This window comes from Silurus meridionalis, chromosome 13 (genome assembly GCF_014805685.1).
Source record: "Silurus meridionalis isolate SWU-2019-XX chromosome 13, ASM1480568v1, whole genome shotgun sequence".
Lineage (NCBI taxonomy): Eukaryota > Metazoa > Chordata > Actinopteri > Siluriformes > Siluridae > Silurus > Silurus meridionalis.
Window position 1 is genome coordinate 18218163 of NC_060896.1, and position 21409 is coordinate 18239571.

At 41.9% G+C, this 21409-nt stretch overlaps 1 protein-coding gene across 1 annotated transcript; it reads left to right on the forward strand.

Moving 5' to 3' along the window:
• Nucleotides 1–47: 47 nt before the first annotated feature.
• Nucleotides 48–8385, forward strand: si:ch211-151h10.2 (uncharacterized protein LOC567699 homolog). Its single transcript, XM_046864556.1, has 9 exons — nucleotides 48–480; nucleotides 893–1088; nucleotides 1180–1244; nucleotides 2795–2933; nucleotides 4268–4413; nucleotides 4623–4803; nucleotides 4894–4977; nucleotides 5173–5268; nucleotides 7904–8385. Exons 1-9 carry the CDS (start codon nucleotides 347–349, stop codon nucleotides 8183–8185), a joined length of 1323 nt encoding a protein of 440 aa, XP_046720512.1. The 5' UTR covers nucleotides 48–346; the 3' UTR covers nucleotides 8186–8385.
• The last annotated feature ends 13024 nt before the right edge of the window (nucleotides 8386–21409 follow it).

Sequence of the window (21409 nt, forward strand, 5' to 3'; positions counted from 1 at the left end):
TGCAGGTTGTATTTAAATAATGTTTTTTTTTTTTTTGTCTATCAAAATGGCATGTATGAAAAATGAAGTGTTTATTTTAGAACTCAATTGATGCTAGAGATGAGAGTGGTTAAAGGGTGCTTCCATTTCATTGTCTCGTAGGGCTGATTGAACGAGTTCGTTTGGGCTCAGTCACACTGCATTCCACACATTTTTCTGTAGCCTGAACAAAACTTCAAAACAAAAGGAGCTAGAAGACACAGCTGCTAAGCTGGTGTTACAGGACAGACAAGTCTTTTAGCTCTTATTAAACCAATGGAGAGCACATGTACAGTCATACAGTGTGCCAATCAAAGCTTCAACGCCAATGCCTCAGCTGGCAACGCTGGATGTGAGGGACCCGAATGGTTACAGGAAGGGGGAAAGAGAAGGACGAAAAGGAGGGGATGATGGTGAGGCAAAGAATGGTGGGGTTAATGAGCAGAAGTGGTCCTGGAAGAAGTAAGTATGTATGTGTTTGTGGATTAGATTGTTTTTGATAATGAATATAAGCACTACTGTGACTACAGTATATATACTTTAGCATTTATGGCTCCTGAATGAGGAACAACCTGTGATCTTCCGAATTTAAAACAAAACACAGTTCTTTCACTTTTATCTTCACTGACTGCTTACTCCTGATCTTTGGAACACTGACTAAGGCACATACATTTTCATATATTCATTAAAATCTAGGGGCGGGTTTTTTGGAACTAGGAGGACACCCACAAAATAAGAACAAATATGATTCCAGTAGCTTGTGATTGGTCCAAAGCCCCTGAGGCTTGGAGATGGCTCCTTTTTTTTGTTACTACTCTGTCGTTAAACTGTTATAAGTAGAGAATCTTTAACGTTGATATTATTTTTTCAATAGTTTGCAGTGGGTGCATCGTACCAGATGGATTCAATATCTGGCTCTTGTAGCTTCCTTGTGGTCAGTGATACAGAAAGAGATACAGATTCTCCAGATCGGAGGCTGGCTGATGCTGGTTTGGATGCTGTGGAAGGGCCTTATGCTCTGTGTTTCTCTATTAAAGTTCCTTTACCAATGTGGTATGCAATATAAGCAGGTAGGTTAATGTCCTGTACATACACACAGCTTGTCTCAAGATGATATGTTCTAATAGTTATTTTTTTTTTATTGTTAAACAACTTTTTTAGAAGAAGAAATTCTCAGAGAACAGTGAGACTGTCAGGAAAAGCACTGTCCAACCTAATCAGGCGTGGTATGAAATTTTATTTATTTAATTGTTCCTACTCTAATTAGGACACTCCTATATGTGTGTCAACCAGAGAAAACCCTTCATATTGTAATTTTTTCTTGTTTTTACTGCCTCTAAGATTTTTCTGTATTTCTGCATAAATGTAACTGGAAATGTGATGCATATTGACTTGGTTATTCATCATGGTGGACACTTAACTATGTTTTGCTTGATGATCCACATTAAACACTCACATTGCTTAATCCTTAGATGTTACTCTGGGCTTCTTTGTGACTTCTCATAATATAATTTGCCACACCGGTGGAGTAATTGCTGAATTTCTATTCTTTAGGACAGTAACAGTGATGCAGATTTTTTACAATTTCTATATCAGCTGCCTCACAGTGACAGTAGACACCAAAGTCTTTACAAATTGTTTTGTAAACTTTTCCAACCCTGGAAATAATCAACTCTTTTTCTAAAGTAGTTAATTAATTAATAAATTAATTATTTCTCAAGCCATGCCACAGTTCTTAAAACCGGTCCTTAAAACTTCATATTCATATTCATAATTATCAACCTATCTAGAAATACAGAGAAATGTAAATTATTCACAAAATTGTTTCTCTACATTTGTAACCTAATTTTCATTCATAAAAAAATTTACAGACATATTTTTAAGACCTCTTAACTTAGAATGGGAAACTTAAGTGAAAGTTAGTCATGGCATTTATACAAGAACCTCACTGTTGGTTCTTTATTCCTCTGCTGTGAAACTGGCAGGGAAATAATAATTCGATGAAGGTGTTAGGCAGCTGCTTTGTTGGCTACATTAACAATCTTTTCACTTAGTCATTCAATCTTTTTTTTTACTTTGTCAACATTTATTTATTTAGAGAGTATAATGATGCATATTGATTATCACCATATTTCTGTAAAAAGTGGCTATCCAAAAGCAGACTTGGCTATCAAGCTTTCAGAAATCTTATAAATCTTTAGAAATCTAAACTGACTGTTTGTAACAAAACATTTGACCCAAGGCATGGTTGGTAGAATTCTTTTTTTTTTTTTTACAAATTACCTAAAAATTATTTACGCCTTCATAATGTATAACTGGCAAAGTACAAATTAACAATCTACATAATGTGTATGAACAACTTATAATTAACTTTATGCTCTGCTTTAAAAGCAATGCAGGATCAACTTAAAACTCAAACCCCCTTCTTACACTTCAACATTTAGTTCTTATATTACTAACTGGCAAAATGGAATTATAAAATAACCAACCATAATGATCCAACCTATTATTTATTCTGAATCTGTCCATTCAGGTTGCTTTAACTTATTTTCTCATTCTCACCTCTTCTACATCCCCTGCACTCTCTTCAAGGGCAAGGCCAGACTTCCAGAAACAAAATTAGTAATCACCAGGAAGTCAATTTCAAGTTCTCAAAGTTCCCTTCCTTATTGTATTACAAGGCTACAGGCACTCCTCATACTACAGGGCGTGGTTTGCCTTTAAAAACATCCTTTTGGTCTGTATAATAATTTATTTTTTTCTTCTTTGTCTACAGTTACATCAATCAGCAAGATGCAGGTCATATGCTATTATTGGTGAGGGCTTTACTGGATGGCTTGGTGGTCTCTCTTCTCCAGGAACAAGTGTCAGATCCAAGGGTTTCCCAGATACAAGGCCTTCTCTCCAAACTGGAGGTCAGTGGGATAGATATCTGTATTATCAGCTGTATTATACATTTTGGTAAAGTTCTCACTGTCATGGTTTTTTGGGCAAAATGGAGTTGAGTAAGGCTGTTGCTGTCAAATCCATATCCATATTTTCAGTAGCTGCTTGTGACCATAGATTTTGGTGAGTCAGGTGAGGGATGACAATAAAAAAATGACATAGTTTCAAGCAAAGTTTGATTACTCTGTAATAGGATGTTAGAGGCCTAGCCTAACACACAGTTTAGCTGCTTGTTTTGAGCAGTATTAAATATGCCATTGTTCAACTGTTTAAGTTATATCATTAAACTTGTTGTTTAAACAAGGTTCTAGCAAAAACTTCCAGGCCAACAAGATCTTAAGAAATACACAAACCAGAAAGACCAGAAACTAGCTCTAAAAACTCTGGCTGGTGTCAAGGGAAAATATTTTTTCTCATCTTTCTCACACCCTCCTTTTTTTGCCAATACTAGTGGATTACAAATGATCTTGATCACTAAGTGTAATTAACGTGGGTCAGCTCAATGTTACTATGACAGAGGTTGTTGCACTTCCCATTCTGGCCACTAGGTGTAATAAGAACTCTTTTTATGCTATGCTCTATACGGGCAAATCGGTTTCTTTCACTTCTAGTGGCAAACTATGTTTTTTACAGATCTTACTTTAAAAGAAGCCCTACAGCATTGAGACATTCTATACAATTGCCTGCTTCCAACCTTTTGGCCATCTAGTGTATCTGTCTATAAGTAAGGCATAACTTAAGGGAGACAGATCATGGCATAAATAATAATAATAAATTAACAATTAAACAAAAATTGCAAAGCCTCAGAAGTAAAGATGGACAGAGACTCGCTAATCTGTGGAATTTTGCATCTACAAATTATTGAACAATTTCAGAATAATGTTTCTCATCTACAGTACATCATAATATGAAAATTCTGAGAATCACTGTGCACAAGGGGAATTTAAAAAAATCAATATTGTATGCCAGTGCATTAAAACCAGACTTGATTCTGTAATGGAAATGACTGCATGGACCCAGAAACGCCTCTAGAAAGCAGTGTTCATGAACACAGTTCACCTTGTCATCCACAAATACAGGTTAAAGCTATATCATGCAAAAATGAAGCCATATGTGAACTTGATTCAGAAACACTGCTGCCTTCTATATATTATATAGATATATAAACATAACTTGGTGATATGTATATATTCATATAATGTATTACCAAGTCACCATCTTTACTTATCTGACTGAAAAAACTGTATGACTCAAGGAAGTGCTTTTTTTCAGGTGAGCTCTAATCTGCATGCACCTTTTTTAGGCAGTGTCTCGAGTATTAACAGGGGCAGTAAACAATAGTGTCCCTACTGAAGAGCAACTGCGGCAGACCGATAATGAGGAGGACAAAGTGATTAAGAATAAAGTAGAAGACAGAGTGAAATATATTTGCACATACCTGCAGGAGAGGTAAAGCTTATGCCAACAAACTGCATTTGTATTCTTTTTTATTACCTGTATATTTTTTTTAAATAGACTTAGAATAACAATGCAAATTGTATAGCTTCCTTTACTTATTTAGTCATCGGCAGATAGTAAAGTATGAGCATACTTCAGAGAGTAAACCCATACTTTCTTACTTTCTTACTCTCTTTCCTATCCTTTTCTCCTTTGCTTAGAATGAGCGCTCTGCATTTTCTCCTTCAGACCCAGGATCAGTATGGGTTATGCATAGCTAATGTTCAGCAGGAGTTGCAGGAGTACTGGGAGCTACTAGAGGATTTGCACACTAAAGTAACTCTGCAGCCAGAAAAGTGCCAGGGTCCAGAGGATCCTCACACTGTCCTCACTGACACTGAGGTAGAATTATAAATGAATGTAAACTAAAGAACAAGTGAATTTGCTTGTCAATAAATTTCTCTATTGTATGTTTGCATATCTGTCCTTAAGGGTTTATACACAAAGCTGGGCCTGTTTCAGAGTAGGATTCATGAATGTCAGATGCTCCTGAGCACAAGCACACATCTACTCGAGGTGAAAAATGTCCTTATATATATATATATATATATATATATATATATATATATATATATATATATATATATATATATATATATACACACAAGTGTTAAAAAATGTATTCTCTTCTTCCCTTTATTTCATACTCACACAAACTATCATACATTTGTTAAAAAAGATTTTTTCTGATTTTTAAAACCTTTTCAACAGGAGTTGGAAAATAGGTTACAGGCTCTGGCTCAGACTATGGGCCTAACGCAGAAGTCTGCTTGGACGAAAGATCTTTTGCAGTGTAACACTCAACAGGTACACTACCCTCAAAATCTAATGTTGAGCAATTTCAGATGCCATATTAGTTTGGCGTTTGCATCACATAAGTATTGATTATAAATATCAAAGGATTTATATAGAACATTTTGACCCCACCCTCTCAATGTGTGCTTAACTATGTTAATGTGTGATGTTAGCATTGGCCTTTTTTTCAGTTCTGTGCTAGATTTGAAAAAATGCAAGTCAATGGGTGTCAGTGTTATTTGTTCGGCTCCATGGCATTCGGTTTAAAACACATTGTCACTGTCGTCAGTAAAACTGTTAAATGCTTAAATGTGTTTCTGCTATGAATTATTGAAGAATTGAAGTAAGCACACAATTCATTAGTAGTAGTTAAGCAGTCTACAAGACTAGCTATTGTTATGCATGCTGCCTACATTTTCATTTAGCTTTTTTTTGTGTTTTTGTACATCAGAACACAAAAAGAGGATTTAATTGAAAGATGTACAGTATATCTATTACAGTAGATACAAAAGGATTCAAATATTTAAAATGAATGGGGTCAATTAGTGTATTATTATTATAATTAGTATAATTTATATAATAGTATAATTAATGTAATTAGTGTTGAAAAGTAAAAATAAAACCGCTAACAAATTCTTGAGAAAACAACTTTTGTTATCGCAAGAATAAAGTTGCTCATGATGGTTCTTCTAAGAAATAACAGACATTTCTCTAAATTGTATGCAGGTCTACACTAAAGTAATGATTTTATTTGAATTGATTTAACTTCATTTAGATTATTTTCCTTTACATAAAGATCTTGGCAGCCTTGAACAGATTTTAAAATCAGCCCTAAAATGCCACCGGGTTTTACAGACTCAACCTTGTTCCAAAACTAGCACAGGATGGTGTAAACATGGCAAACGTACCAGTGTTGTATTTTCCTGTGACGCACACTGCAAGAGGGCAGGGTCAATTAGCATATGAGGAAATGAAACATAAGATTTATCTTACATTCTGTTTATAACACCCTACTTAATAACATGGTAAAAACCTTATCTGATTACCAAAAATATGTCTTTCTTTAAATTCAGGTTATTTTTCTAGTCAGGCTGTTTAGTGAGCCATGTTGTGTTGGATGGATCTCACCTGAGTGTTACAACTTTACATGCTGCCAAGATGGTCTGGCTGTTGCTACAGTTGGTACTGCAAACTGCTCATAACGGGTTGCAATGTTCAGTGGACTTGAAGTAATATGAGAACTTAAAAGGGTGTCAGAATATTTTCATGTTTCTCTGTGGGTGTCTAAATCTTGCAAGCAGTATTGGGCCTGTGTGCAGTGCTTGCTTATCCACTGGGACAGCTGAGCCTGCCAGGAATTCAACAAATATTATTCTTTATAAAATCCGTATTCACAACACGTTTTGAGTGACTAATAATGAAAATGTCCCTATTTGGCAGTAATAAACAAATGTTCAAAAGAATTGTTCTCATTTCCATAGGTTGTGTAATCCGGAGGCAGTGCACTCACTGCCCCACTTACTTTTTATAAATTTAGATATTTATTATAGTTTCAGTATTAGTAGTAGTTTTGTCCAGTGGCAATGCCCAGCGTTCTCATCCACTCATCCATGCCACTCCTGGGTGGCACACATGTAGATTCTCCACTAGAATGCCAAGGGTTGGCGCTCAAGTTTATTGATTCAGGCATCACAATACAACAGCCTCACATTACACATACACTTTATTAACTGCAGCAAGCCATTTTTTCTTTGCTAATTATAATATCAAGGTGGCTACCTGGTTAGCCTTAAACTTAGTCTTTTTGGGGGGTCAATTTAAATTGTGATTTTGATTGCTAATTAGAAATCAAATGCAGATGCTTTCCTATACTCCTATACTAGTGACATAATCATGATTTGCAAATAACATTTTGCAGTGTTTCATTTTACCTGTAACCACTGGTGGATCCCTTTATGTGTGCTTAAGATATTAAGAAAGTCTGATGGAAAGTAATTAGAAGTTCCTCCCAAATCATCAACCCACCTTCAATTTAAGTAAAGATTTGTTCCCTATTGTCATGGACATTTTTCAAGATTAATCAAGATAATGGTTTCCACATCATACATTGAAGCATCAAAATAATATAATGGCTCAGCATTGTTTCTGACTCTTTGTAAAAGCTAATGGTCGCTAATTAGAACAAACTTCCTCCTACAATCAATACTGATGGATTTTGCTTCAAAATCTAAACCCAGAATCTCACCCTCAATTTAAATATAGATTTTTACTCCTTTGTGATGGACATTTTTTACCATTAGCTAAGATTGCTTGAAATAAGTCTATCCACAACATACTCTACAGTGAATTATCACAAGACACCAACATTTACTTGCTTCCTTGAAATACACTTTGCTCTATTTCGGGTCCAAAATGTCTGTGAAAACTCATACAATGTTTGGAATGAAACAAACATAATAGTGAATCTTGCCATGAAAAGTGCATAACTCATATTGGAGTGGCTCAAAAACTCTAATGCCTGCTTGAAAATGCACATGTGAACATGTCTAACTCATTAACGACAGCATTCAGTGCAAATAATAGACAAAATATTTCAAAGTAACATGCTCGCTTAGTTTTATATATATATATATTTTTTTTTTGGCAGTTTAAAAAAGTCTTCAAGGATTTCACATCCCTGGCGCAACAGACTCAAACCTTTGAGATGCATCTGCAAGACCTAAGTGTGTCACAAGAGAAAAACAGCATTAAATCATCTGATGTGGAACACATGCAGAGCTACTTATCACATCCCTCATCACTTCCTGTGTACAGTATCGCTCTGCCGAATGAAGATACCTCCTTGGAGCATGATCCAAGACCCCTACACACACCCAGCTCAAAATTCTCAATGATAAACTTGCTTTGCGGGGTGAGACGACGGAGGTGAACTTTGACCTGAAATGAGTGAATAATATTGAATAATATTGTGTAATGGATATCAAAATGTTCTAAATGACTTTGAATGTAAAAATGCTTTATTTATGAGTTGTGAAAGTACATACTTGCTGCTCAATAATTAATTAAAGTACAAGAGTTCCAGATATTCTCCATTATTTTATCTTTAGGTTAATGTATCAAATGTTCGAGTTGATACAGTCACTAAACTTGTATCTTCATAATGTACCTTCTGCTTCACCAGTTAAAAAAAAGAAAATGTTTAAATATTTATATTTATTCTTGAGTCACAAAAAACAACATTTACCTTTTAGAAAAAAGTGCAATATACGGCCAATGGTTTCTGGATACTTGAAAAAGATGGTGGACACCTGTCATCACATTCATTCTTCACCGAAATGTTGGTGCAAAGTTTCAATGACCGAAGTATCTGAAAGTTATTTGTAGGCTGTGGTATTACAATTTGTCTGCACTCAAACTAAGGGGCCAAACATGTTCCAGCATGACGATTCACCAGCACAAATCTGGGTCTGCGAAGGCATGGGTTTGTAAAAGCTTGTGTGGAACAATTAAAGTGATCTTTATAAAACCCCTACCACTGGCTGCATCCAAGGCCTTCTAGCATGACATCACTGTCTGACCTTAATGCCCAGAGTGTAAAGCCTTCCCAGAAAAGTGGAGGTTATTATAACAGCATAGGAGAATTCCTAACAACAAAAAAAACTAAATACTGCAAAATTTACAAGCATCACAAACAACTCCACCTCAGTGTGGCCAGTAAATAAAATACTGTGATTGGTCTTGTGTTGTTTTCATTTCACTAATGGACATGGAGGACTCAAACATAGCACAATTATAGCTGCAATAGGTTGCACTTAACATTGTATCATAAGAATATTTTAGTTTCCTTTCAGGAAGTCAAGCTGCGTCAACAATGCTTTGGGAATGCTTCCACATTGTCCACGCTCTGAATCACATGTATAATCAGTCTAATGGAAACACGCAACGTCACCAGGCGGGGTGATGTCATGGAGAGGAAGCTATAAAAAGCACATGCACCTCTTTGTGCACCTCAGTATACCCTGCCACATATGGTGCATTAATGGAACCCTAGGGGACTTAGGGGGGCTCACGGCCTTTCACAAGGCTACTGAAGTAGCGCCAGAGAGTTTGCCCCACTGCTCTAAAAACACCAGAGATCTGTCTCGAAAGACTGATTCCCTTAAGAGAATATCTAGCAGCCTAAAATTCCTGCTGGACGTGCCTCAATAGGTCCTGCGGACTGTAGACAAAGGTTTTATTACCCAGTTCAGTTCTTTGCCCTGGTTTTGATTGGTATGCCCACCGAGCAGGCTCTGGTCATGGAAGGAGATGTAAAAGCTCTCTTGAGGAAGGAGGCCACCTACGCCCTGACAACCTCAGGAAAATGGCGTGTAAACCCTGCCACATATGGTGCTTCAGGGCACACTGAGTGCCTCCTTTGCCTTCGGCCTGGAACACTAGTGGACTTAGGGGGCTTGCCACTGGAGCAGGACTAAGGCATTTGCCCTGCTGCTCTAGGAGCACCAGATGTCAGTCTCGAGAGATTGATTCACTTATATAAAAACGCTTCTCTCCCTGCTCTGTAATAAAGTATGTGAGTGTGGCGCCAGCGCCCCGACTCTCCGGGGAGTCCGCATTTGGACAACGTTAATGAAGTGACACTAGCTCGATTAGAGTGGTTGGCGGTTTGACATTGAGGTGTTGTTCTCACCCAAATGAAGGAATGGTGTTACGACGGCAGTAATGCAGTCGCTTACTGTAAAGCAGGTTTGAGAACTGCTGGGTCTGATGGCAGCCGTGTCCATCATGTTATCACTTGGCCTCCTGCATAGGATTTCTCCAATCGGGGCTCAGGAACGGAGGCTTCTCCCAGAGAGGTAATATTAGGGTCACGCGGTTAGTCTTATGGGCCTGTATACTATATATATATATATATATATATATATATATATACATAAGTGTCTCTAACTTCCTGACAGACAGACCACAAGCTGTACGGGTGGGAAAACACACCTCATCCACCCTCACCCTCAGCACTGGAGCTCCCCAGGGTTGTGTTCTGAGCCCCCTGCTGTACTCGCTGTACACATATGACTGACTGTGTGGCCACATCCAACTCCACCACCATCATCAAGTTTGCTGACGACACTGTTGTGGTGGGCCTGATCAACAACAACAACGAGACGGCCTACCTACAGGAGGTTAAAAACCTGGAGAGATGGTGCCAGGAGAACAACCTTCTCCTGAACGTCAGCAAAACTAAAGAGTTGATCGTGAACTTCAGCACAAAGCAGGAGCGGTCATACCAACCGCTAAACATCTGCGGGACTCCAGTGGAAAGAGTGGACAGTTTCCGGTACTTGGGTGTTCAATCACACAGGACCTGTCTTGGTCCTGTCACACTAACACCCTGGTGAAGAAGGCCCGGCAGCGTCTGAACCATCTGAGACGCTTAAGGGACTTTAAACTACCCTCTCAGGTGCTAAAGACTTTCTACACCTGCACCATTGAGAGCGTTCTGACGGGTAGCATCACTTCCTGGTTCGGGAACAGCACCATGCAGGACAGACGAGCCCTCCAGAGGGTGGTGCGTTCAGCTGAACGTACCATCCACAGCGAGCTCCCTGACCTGCAGGACATCTACAGCACACGGTGCCGGACCAGAGCCAGGAAGATTGTGAAGGACCTCAGCCATCCCATCAATGGACTCTTCTCTTTCTTGCGTTCAGGGAAACGCTTCCGCTCCCTGAAAGCGAACACAGAGAGAATGAGGAGGAGCTTCTTCCCGCAGGCCATTCGGTGTTTAAACCAGGAAACACCCAGGATCTAAAAGCTGGTCCACTCTCTCCATCATCACACTTCTTCTCTGTACATACCTCACCTCTCGCACCACGTCACTTTATACTCTGGACTTGCACAGCAAAGTGCACTTTATATTTATTTATTTTATACCACACCATTCTGCACATGGACACTTTATGGTCACTCTATACCGCACACGGACACTTTATGGACACTTTACACCACACCATACTGCACACGGACACTTTATGGACAACCCACCACTAAAATTGTCTATTGTTTACACTTTGGTACACATTGTTTACTGTTTCACTGTCTACTGATTTTCTTTGTATATACATTTTTTTCTCTTTGTTTACATACCTATTTTATACCTATATATATCCTTTATACCTTATATTTTATTTTATATAGTTTTTATACTTTATTTATCTGCTTTTTTTTCTTTCCCCCCACCCTATTCCCCTCTTGCCGGACCGTCGTATAAAGCATTTCACTGCATGTCGTACCCTGTATGTATGTGTATGTGATGAATAAAAATTTTATTTGATTTGATTTTGATTTGATATATATATTAACCCGGATTTCTTTCTAAAGTCCCGTGTTGGGAGTTTCTTGTCATCAAGTAACGATAATGACAGATCCGTTTCTCACAGGATGGGGGGCGGCCATGTGTGGCTGATTTATCCTAAGTCTTTGGAAGGGACTCAAAAGAGACCTGAGCCCCATGGTCCTCACTTTTTTCCGGTTGACATGTCCGCCGTTCCGTGTGACCTAGAGTGCCTGTGTGGGATTTAGTTGCTGGATTTAGGCTGGTCTGCACCTCCCTTCGAACCTTTGCCCGAGATGCCCTTGAGGTTTCTCACATTTAAAACTGTGTTTCTGCCAGTCATCTTCTCCCTTAAGAGATTAGGGGACCTTCAGGCCTTCTCCATGGCCCCTTCTCTCCTGGAGTTACCCCTGGCATGGCCAGTGCTTTTTCTTTTTTTTTACGACAATCCAGGTTATATCCAAGGTGCCCTCGGTTGTCCCATGACCAGTTATGCTCCAGGCACTCTACCCAACTCCCCTTCAGGCCAGGAAAGCTTGAGCGGCTGTGTTCAGTGCAAGCACTAGACTACGACTACATACGTCCACAGAACGAAGCCTTGGAGAAGTCTGAGTAGCTTTTCTGCTACAGCCCCATAGAAAGGGCCTCCCTGCAAACAAGGAGACCCTCAGCAGGTGGATTTTAAAGGCTATTTCCTCCTTCCTTGAGTCCTCTGGTCTCCTTTCTCCTTTTGGGGTCAGAGCTCACTCTACTTCAAGTGTAGCGGCCTTTGTGACCTTGTTCTCTGGATGACATCTGCAACTCTGTGGGCTGTCTGCCTGGATGGATTACATTTGTCAAGTTTGGCCTTGACATTAGTGCCACTCCTAGCCCCTCTGTCCTTTGATCGAGCTGTGCACTGCCACACTAGGCAAGGATTGGTCAGTCGGGCGGTATTGGACACTTGTTCCCAAAGCGTTGTTGACGCAGCTTGAGTTCCTGAAAGGTAACGTCTCTGGGTTACACATGCAACCCTGGTTCCCTGAGAGATGCTGCGTCTCCAGGCCACACGCCCTGCATCCCTGCAGCGCTTCCTTCACTTTTGCACTGGCTCCATCACATGTGCTTTTTATAGCTTCCTGGTTGTGACGCCACCTTGCCGGTGACATCGTGCCTTTCCATTCAACTGATTACACACTTGATTAAAAATTTGGACAACGCGTTAGTGTTCCCAAAGCATCTCATTCCTCAGGGACCCAGGGTTACATACTGTGGCAGCAGGGGCGTGGCCGAGCGTCGGTTTGTGAATGGGGGGCGAGGCAGGACGCAGGTAAGTGGGGATTTGCCTCACCTGCAACTAATAAAACCTGATGTCTGTGCTTTTGTTCTAGTGATCAGGAGGCGCATAAAAGCCGAGGGAGTGGAGGTGTGTGTGTGTGTGTGTGTGCCAGTAGTGCCGTGCGAACACTGAGCGACCAGACACCAGTGTGACATAACAAAAATATTAAATAAAGAGCTGCGGTGACGCCAGTGAACCGACCTGTTGTGGCTGTCCTTTTTCCTCCCTCCCACTCGCTCTCCCACAGTGGTGCTAAAACCCGGGATAAAAGGAACGCAGGTCGGGCAGAGATGGAACCGTCACCGCTGGCGGACCTAGTAAAGGCGATTGCGGAGCTCCAGCAGACCCAGCACCAGGCGCTCCTCCAGGTGCGTGCGGAGCAGGAGCAACGGTTCGAAGCGATGGTCCGAGCCCAGGCGGAGGACCGGGTGGCGTTCCGTGAGGCTCTGGGGGCGAGAGAGGCCCCGGCCAGCCCCCCTTCCCATCCTTCACCATGCATACCGCTAACCAAGATGGGTGCGCAGGATGATGTGGAGGCCTTTCTGGAACTTTTCAAGCGAGTGGCATCCCGCCGGAGAGTGGACCGGAATGGAGAGAGCTCTCCACCTGCTGCCGCTGCTTTCTGGGGAAGCCCAGCTTGTGGCACAGCAGCTACCGGCGGACCGTATGCTGGAGTACAGCAATCTGAAGCGGGCTATCCTCCAGCGAGTGGGCCGGACGCCGGAGCAAGACCGACCGAGTTTCCATGCGCTGATGCTCCGCGAGGTCGGCCGGCCATTCGCATTCGCTCATCAGCTTCGGGACCCGTGCCGGAGGTGGCTGCTGGACGAGGAGCGGAGCGCGGACGAGGTCATGAATCGCGTCGTCTTGGAGCAGTTCGTCGCACGTCTTCCGCCGCGGACGGCGGAGTGGGTTCAGTGCCAGCGACCGGAAACCATGGAGAAGGCGGTGCAGCTGGTCGAGGACCACCTAGCGGCGTACGCGGCGTCGGGCGCAACCTCCTCCCCCTCTCCCCCTATTCCCCTGCCCCGAAGACGGGAGCCGGTTCCCTTAAAGCCGGTGGCGCGGCCACGAGCCCCTACCTCTACTGTTTCCGCTTCCACTCCCTCTGCTCTCTCTCACAGATCTGTGCCTTTGTCTCCACCGGTGGGTGAGGCAACTCGCGCGGGGGCGGAGCGGAAGCCTGGGCCAGTCTGTTGGCGCTGCGGGGAGCCGGGACACTTCCTGGACCAGTGTCCTGTCATGGATGTGGGGGTGTCGGTCCGGCTCCCCGAAGCGACACAGGCTGCCCCCGATCAAGCGGGAACGTACCGCATACCGGTGAGTATCCAAGGGGGTATGCACCAGGCGTTGCTGGACTCGGGCTGTGAACAGATTGCCATCCAACAAAGCCTGGTGCGGTGCGAGGTATTGGACGCGGCACGTCGGGTGAAGGTGAGGTGTGTGCACAGGGATGTTCACGAATATCCGGTGGTGGCAGCTTTACTGGTCCGCGTTTTTGCGCTTACTTCGGGAAGTGTGCACGGATGGGACATGCGCTTCGGGGAAGCCGAGCGAGACGCGCGCTGTGTTGGCTGGGGAGGCGGAGTCGGAAACGCCCGTCCTGCCCCCGGCAGTTTCTGCCCTACGGGAGATCTCCCCCGGGGATTTCCCCCTTGAGCAGTCGCAGGATGACATGCTCCGACAAGCTTCTCCGCGCTTTCGTTTCCCTACTTCGCCGTCATTTGCGATAGACTGTACCGAGTGACGCAAGATGCGCGAACCGGTAAAATCTCGACCCAGTTGCTGGTCCCAAAGAGCCGCAGGGAGCTTTTGTTTCATGCGGCTCACCACAATCCGATGGCAGGCCACCTGGGCTGCGCGAAAACGCTAGATCGCCTAACGGAGTGGTTCTACTGGCCAGGCATTCACGGCGATGTACGTTGGTGGTGTGCGGCATGCCGGGAATGCCAGCTGGTAAACCCGCCGGCCATCCCTAAAGCGCCTTTACGACCCCTGCCCCTGACCGAAGTCCCGTTCCAGAGAATCGGTATGGACCTTATCGGTTCGTTAGAGCAAACCGCGCACGGGCATCGCTTCACGTTGGTCCTAGTTGATTATGCGACGCGATACCCGGAAGCCGTGCCTCTCCGGATCATCTCCGTGCGTAACGTTGCCGAAGCGCTTTTTTGCGTCATCTCCCGTGTCGGGATCCCGAAAGAGATCCTAACCGATCTGGGCACGGCGTTTATGTCACGGACGCTCCGTGAACTGTACGAGCTGTTGGGGATTAAAGCGATTCGCACCAGCGTTTATCATCCACAAACCAGCGCTTTTATAGGACCCTAAAGAGCATGATCCGAAAGTTCGTACAGGGGACGCACGGAATTGGGATAAGTGGCTCGAGCCCTTGTTGTTCGCAGTACGAGAGGTCCCACAAGCCTCCACGGAGTTTTCCCATTTTGAATTGCTTTACAGACGTAAGCTGCGCGGAGTACTAGATGTGCTCCGGGAAAATTGGGAGGAGGGACCTTCGAGCGCAAAGAACGAGATCCAATACGTCCTGGACCTGAGAGCAAAACTCCATTCACTGGGACAATTAACCTTGGCGAATTTGCTACAGGCGCAGGAACGGCAAGCCCGGCTGTACTACAAGGGCGCGCAGATTCGGCAATTTTTACCGGGGGACAAAGTCCTCGTTCTGCTACCCACGTCAAGCTCTAAACTACTCGCCAAGTGGCAACGGCCTTTCGTGTTCACACGGCAGCTGGGGGATGTTTACTATGAGGTGCGGCGCACAGACAGGGGCGGGGCGCTCCAGGTGTACCACCTCAATCTTCTGAAACTGTGAAACGAGGCGGTGCCTGTGTCTCTAGCGACAGTGATTCCGAAGAGGGAGGAGCTGGGACCGGAGGTAAGACCAAAAACCGCGTCCAAACCCGCCTCGGTCCCCTGTGGAGACCACCTCTCGCCGTCGCAGAGAGCACAGGTCGCAGAATTAAAGCAAGAGTTTGTGGACATATTCTCTCCCCTGCCTGGGTGTACGAATCTCATAGAACACCATATCAAGACATCTCCCGGGATCGTGGTGCGCAGTCGCTCGTCCTGCCTGCCCGAGCAGAAAAAAAACATGGTACGGGAGGAACTTCAGGCCATGCTCGACATGGGGGTGGTCGAGGAGTCCCACAGCGACTGGAGCAGCCCGGTGGTCTTGGTTCCCAAGCCCGACGGGTCGGTCCGGTTCTGTGTGGATTATCGTAAGGTCAACGCAGTGTCTAAATTCGACGCGTATCCAAAGAAGTGCACGATTGGGTGGGTGGAGGTACGGTATCTGGGTTTCCACTTGGGTCATGGGCAGGTCCGTCCCCAGATTGATAAGAAGGCAGCGATTTTGGCCTGTCCGAGACCTAAGACCAAAAAGGAGGTGAGACGGTTTCTGGGGCTGGCGAATTATTTTATGAGGTTCATCCCTATGTTTTCGGACGTCACCAGCTCGCTGACCGATCTCACTAAAAAGGGAACTCCAGATCCGATCCAGTGGTCGGAGACGTGCCAACAGGCTTTTACGCGTGTTAAAGCCGCGCTCTGCGGGGGTCCGCTTTTGCATGCACCTGATTTCTCTCTCCCCTTTGTTTTGCAGACCGACGCGTCAGACGGAGGGCTGGGGGCCGTATTGTCCCAGATGGTGGAGGGGGAGGAACGGCCGGTGCTGTTCATAAGCCGTAAGCTGTCGGTGCGGCAAAGACGGTACAGCACTATCGAGAGGGAGTGCCTGGCCATCAAATAGGCGGTCCTCACCCTCCATTACTATCTGCTGGGACGGGCCTTCACCCTCTGTTCGGACCACGCCCCGCTCCAGTGGCTCCATTGCATGAAGGATACCAACGCGCGGATCACTCGGTGGTATCTGGCACTTCAGCCATTTAAGTTTGAGGTGGTCCACAGACCGGGGGAACAGATGGTCGTGGCCGACTTCCTCTCGCGTCGCGGGGGGGGGGGAGTCGGTGGCGAGCCGGACAGCTCCCCGGCCTGAGTCGGGCGGTGGGGGCGTGTGCCAGCGGGGGCGTGGCAGAGCGTCGGTTTGTGAATGGGGGGCGAGGCAGGACGCAGGTAAGCGGGGATTTGCCTCACCTGCAACTAATAAAACCTGATGTCTGTGCTTTCGTTTCAGTGATCAGGAGGCGCATAAAAGCCGAGGGAGTGGAGACGTGTGTGTGTGTGCCAGTAGTGCCGTGCGAACACTGAGCGACCAGACACCAGTGTGACATAACAAAAATAATAAATAAAGAACGGCGGTGACGCCAGTGAACCGACCTGTTGTGGTTGTCCTTTTTCCTCCCTCCCACTCGCTCTCCCACACATACGTACTCTAGAGACATTATATAGAATGTAGTTCATAAATATGTATATAGTGGTCAACACATCTAGACCAATTTAATATTTCTTTCTTTCTTTCCAGAGTTGCATTCATTCTTTTTTCCCGGGATCTTGTGTTGAGGATAGAAGAATTTAACCATTCTTCTTTGGTACAACCCAATTTTAATGTGTAAATATAAATCCTTTATTTTCTCCTCAGGGAAGGAAAAAAATATATTCATGAACTGGTCATTCAATTATTCAGGTGACATAATGTTATTGCCCTCAGAGGTTCATCCAGTATGTACTATGTATGAAGGGTGTTGTCACTTTATGCAATTTCTTTTTTATACTGAAACACCTATCTCTTCAGACAACTTGACTTTTTCTAATTGCTCAACAGACAGACAAACAGATCTTTAGCACACTGAAGTATCTTGTTTTCAGCCTTATTCTTATTACATGCTCTTATTTTCACTATTAAACAAGCTGTGACTTTTACTGTCCATCTTTTGACTTCAGATCTCCTATCACAATTGCTTGTTTAAATGAAAGGCTATGCACTGAGTTGGTTAAGGTTAAATGTATTTTTGCTAGATCAAAAATATTAATCACCACAATATTAGCCAATCAGGCTCCCAAATGATTTGCTTTTTTAAATCCAAACAGTGACCTTTTTTGGCTAGGCAGTGTATATATGCAGATACACAACAGTGCCCCAGTTGGCTCAGTGCCTTAGTGATTGTCCACTTGCACCTGTTTGTCTCTATCATGCTGGTCTTTAATTAAAAAGTGTGGGCTAAGTCCCATGCCCAGGGGGCTTCTCATAGGATTAGAATGTGTGCTTTACACACAGATTCACACAAATGGCTAAATTTATTTGTGTGTTAAGAGAGAGAGAGAAAAAGAGAGAGTTGGCATCATTTCTAAATGTTAATTAAAAAAGAAAATAAATATTTCTATGAAATTAAAGGAATCAGTTTCCAAGGTGAAAAAAATTAACTTAAAAAAAAATTAAAACATGTTGTATTTATGTTGCAAAAAGAAAATAATTGCTAGAGAATAAATAAAAAAAGTATTCCCACCTGACCCTCAAGGGGGTTTAAAGGAATTAAAAAAAAAAACATTCAGATTTGAATAAACATAAATGTTGCCAGATATCATTCTTTAGGGTCATTGCTGGCTGGTGTATTATTATTATTATTATTATTATTATTATTATTATTATTATTATTATTACATTTTTTTTTTAGATGATGTGTCGATGTTCACAATCTTATTAAAATGTCTTTTTATTAATCTTCGAAATAGCTAAAATGAAACTTTGTAGCTGCAAACATATGTTTTTTTTTTTTTATCTCTAGTTGTGCCACTCTTTCCTCAGGTAGGCACTGTGGCATTTTCTGCAGCCCCCCCACCATGAGAGCAGGTTGATTCCATCTCTCTGCCCCGGAGACCTGGCACAGGCACCACAGAAGGAATTTTCCACAGTTACGCTTGTCCAGGACATACACACAACCACCTTTGTCCAAGCCAGAGCTTACCACACCTCCATCCTGTCCAAAATGTTCTCAGCAGACATTTTTTTCCATCTTTCCTTCCTACTCACAATCTCTTTCATTCACTTTCCTCCCTCTCGCTCCTAGTTTCTTTCTGTTCCCTTTCTTTATGTTGCCTATCTTTAAACACATCCTTTAGCTGTTTCTATCCCTTTACCTGTCTGTACAGCACAGTGTTTGCATAGTTATGAATTTAATCTCTAAATGAAATAAAAAAGTCAATGTTTTAATTAAAATCAATTAAGTGTTTTGTGTATAGTAATATTGCTCAAAGCAGCTTTACAGAAATATACACATTCTAGGTATAGGATTTAAATTCATACATTCATCCCTATTGAGCAGCCAAAGGAAAAACTCTTTAAGACATAATGATGAAGAAACCTCGAGAGGAATCATTCTCAAAGTGTACACATCCTCATCTGGCACTGAATAGTACAATTGTAAATCATTTCTCTTTGGTAACTGTATACTATTTATTCCTAAAGTGCACAGAAAAATAATTAAATAAATAAATATATAAAATAAATATATACAGTATATATTTATATATATATATATATATATATATATATATATATATATATATATATATATATATATATATATATTTGTATTCTATATATTTCAAAAAAGGATAAAAAGGTTAAAAAATCTGGGTCAGTGACAAAAATTAAATATGCTTTTGATTGTGTGCAAATAAGAAATGAGAAATGAGTGATGTTAACAATGGGGAATTTTTTTGGGTAATTAAAAAAAAATCTAATTTGCGCATTTTGTAAAAGTATGAATTAAAATTAAATAGTTTTCTTTTCTTTTTTTCAATGGTCCTTTTTTAATTTAATGAAATCACATATTATTCCTTGTCTACATTAAGCACCTTAGAAAATGACTTGGAACAAATGAAGACCATCCATCATGGTCGATGGAGGTAATCCATTCTTTGAAACCTTTACGCTTATTGTCACCTAAATAATATATATTCAATGTATTAAAATTTTTACTTCTTTGTTGTTCTGCTATACACAATCATTGGCACCTCAAATTACATTTTTTGGCGAATCCTCCTTGGTTAGGCTAGCAGCACTGAATCACTCACTGTGATGCTGAAGAGGGGTGGCATCTAAGGAAGAGAAGTGTCAATGGCATTTTTTTTTTTTACAAGTTTATTGTTACCCACCCGATTTCCAAGTAACTAACATTCATTGTATTTAGCAATTAGGGGCATCAGAGATGTAATGTACCATTTATATCTGTTTAAATAGTGCTCATGAAAAGTGTACACATTTGTGTTTATGCTCTTTTGCTACTAGGCTCATCCTTTATAATAATAGCTCTTTAATTTTTGAATTGTATATATTAGCTAGCTGCATTGTTTAGTTTGCATTCAGCAGGAATGCAGTGCAAAAGAGATTTATATTTTGTTCCAATCTAAAAAGCTTTTATGTACAGCTGTACTCACTTTTAGAGTGGGATTGATTTTTAGCCTGGGAATGTCATCTTTCTAGTCTACACACTCACTTGGGATGTCCACAATGACAAATTCACTCTACGGAGTAGGGTGAATATGAATTCTCAGAGTCTGCACAATAGCGAACATCTTTTTTTTTAGATGGCAGCATAACAGTTTTGACACTAACAAATCAGTCATAAATATCCCAGTAACTGTCAAGCCTCAAGCAATAAGCTTCTTGTGATTTAAAGAAGTAATTAGAGTATGAACTGTGACTCTATTTTCTTTATGGGAAATGTGCATTTATATTATTTGCACTAGGATGATATTACCACAGTCATTGCTGTATTATGCAATAACACACTGTGTGTGGCACACATACGAACATTGGAAAAAGAATGCACACTTCTTCTTCTTCTTCTTCTTCTTCTTCTTCTTCTTCTTTTCTTTTCTTCTTCTTCTTTTAACAGGGCCAAACTAATCTGGTTTTGATTTAAGGCAAAATCAAATGTATTAAATAGTATTTATTTAATAGCTTGCTTTCTGTTGTCATTTGTCATACACATTTAAACATGTACAGACAGTCAAAGCTTATTACTGGCTTTAAAATCTGCTGTCTGTTCATCTGTTATTTGTTGGAAAGCCTTGTTAATGTGATATTTAAAAATGTAGTGTATGATTGTATGGACATAAGATGTGTATTTATTAACATGTGTCTGCATGTCTTTTGCCTATAATACTGCACATGCTTTAAAAACATCTGACATTCTATTCTACACTTTGATCAAAAATAAGCACACAAAATCCTTTCAGAAAACATAAAAAAAAAGAAAGCTGACGTATTGTAAAGACATTAAATAAAATTTGTGGAAAGAAATATCACTGCCAAGTGGCATAGAATACATTACATAGTGTGTGTGTGTGTGTGTGTGTGTGTGTGTGTGTGTGTCTGTGTCTGTGTCTGTGTTTGTGTCTGTGAGCGAGAGAAAGATAATGTGTGTTGGAATACAGAGATATTCATTTTGTCATTAGTGTTTTCTTTCTTATTTCTGCTTAGGGAAATCCCAGCATGCCCAGCCATTTTTGGGAGGAAAGACTTCATGGCAACACTATAAGTTCAGGGGGCATGAGGAAAGATTATTTGCTAATGCAGTCTGTGC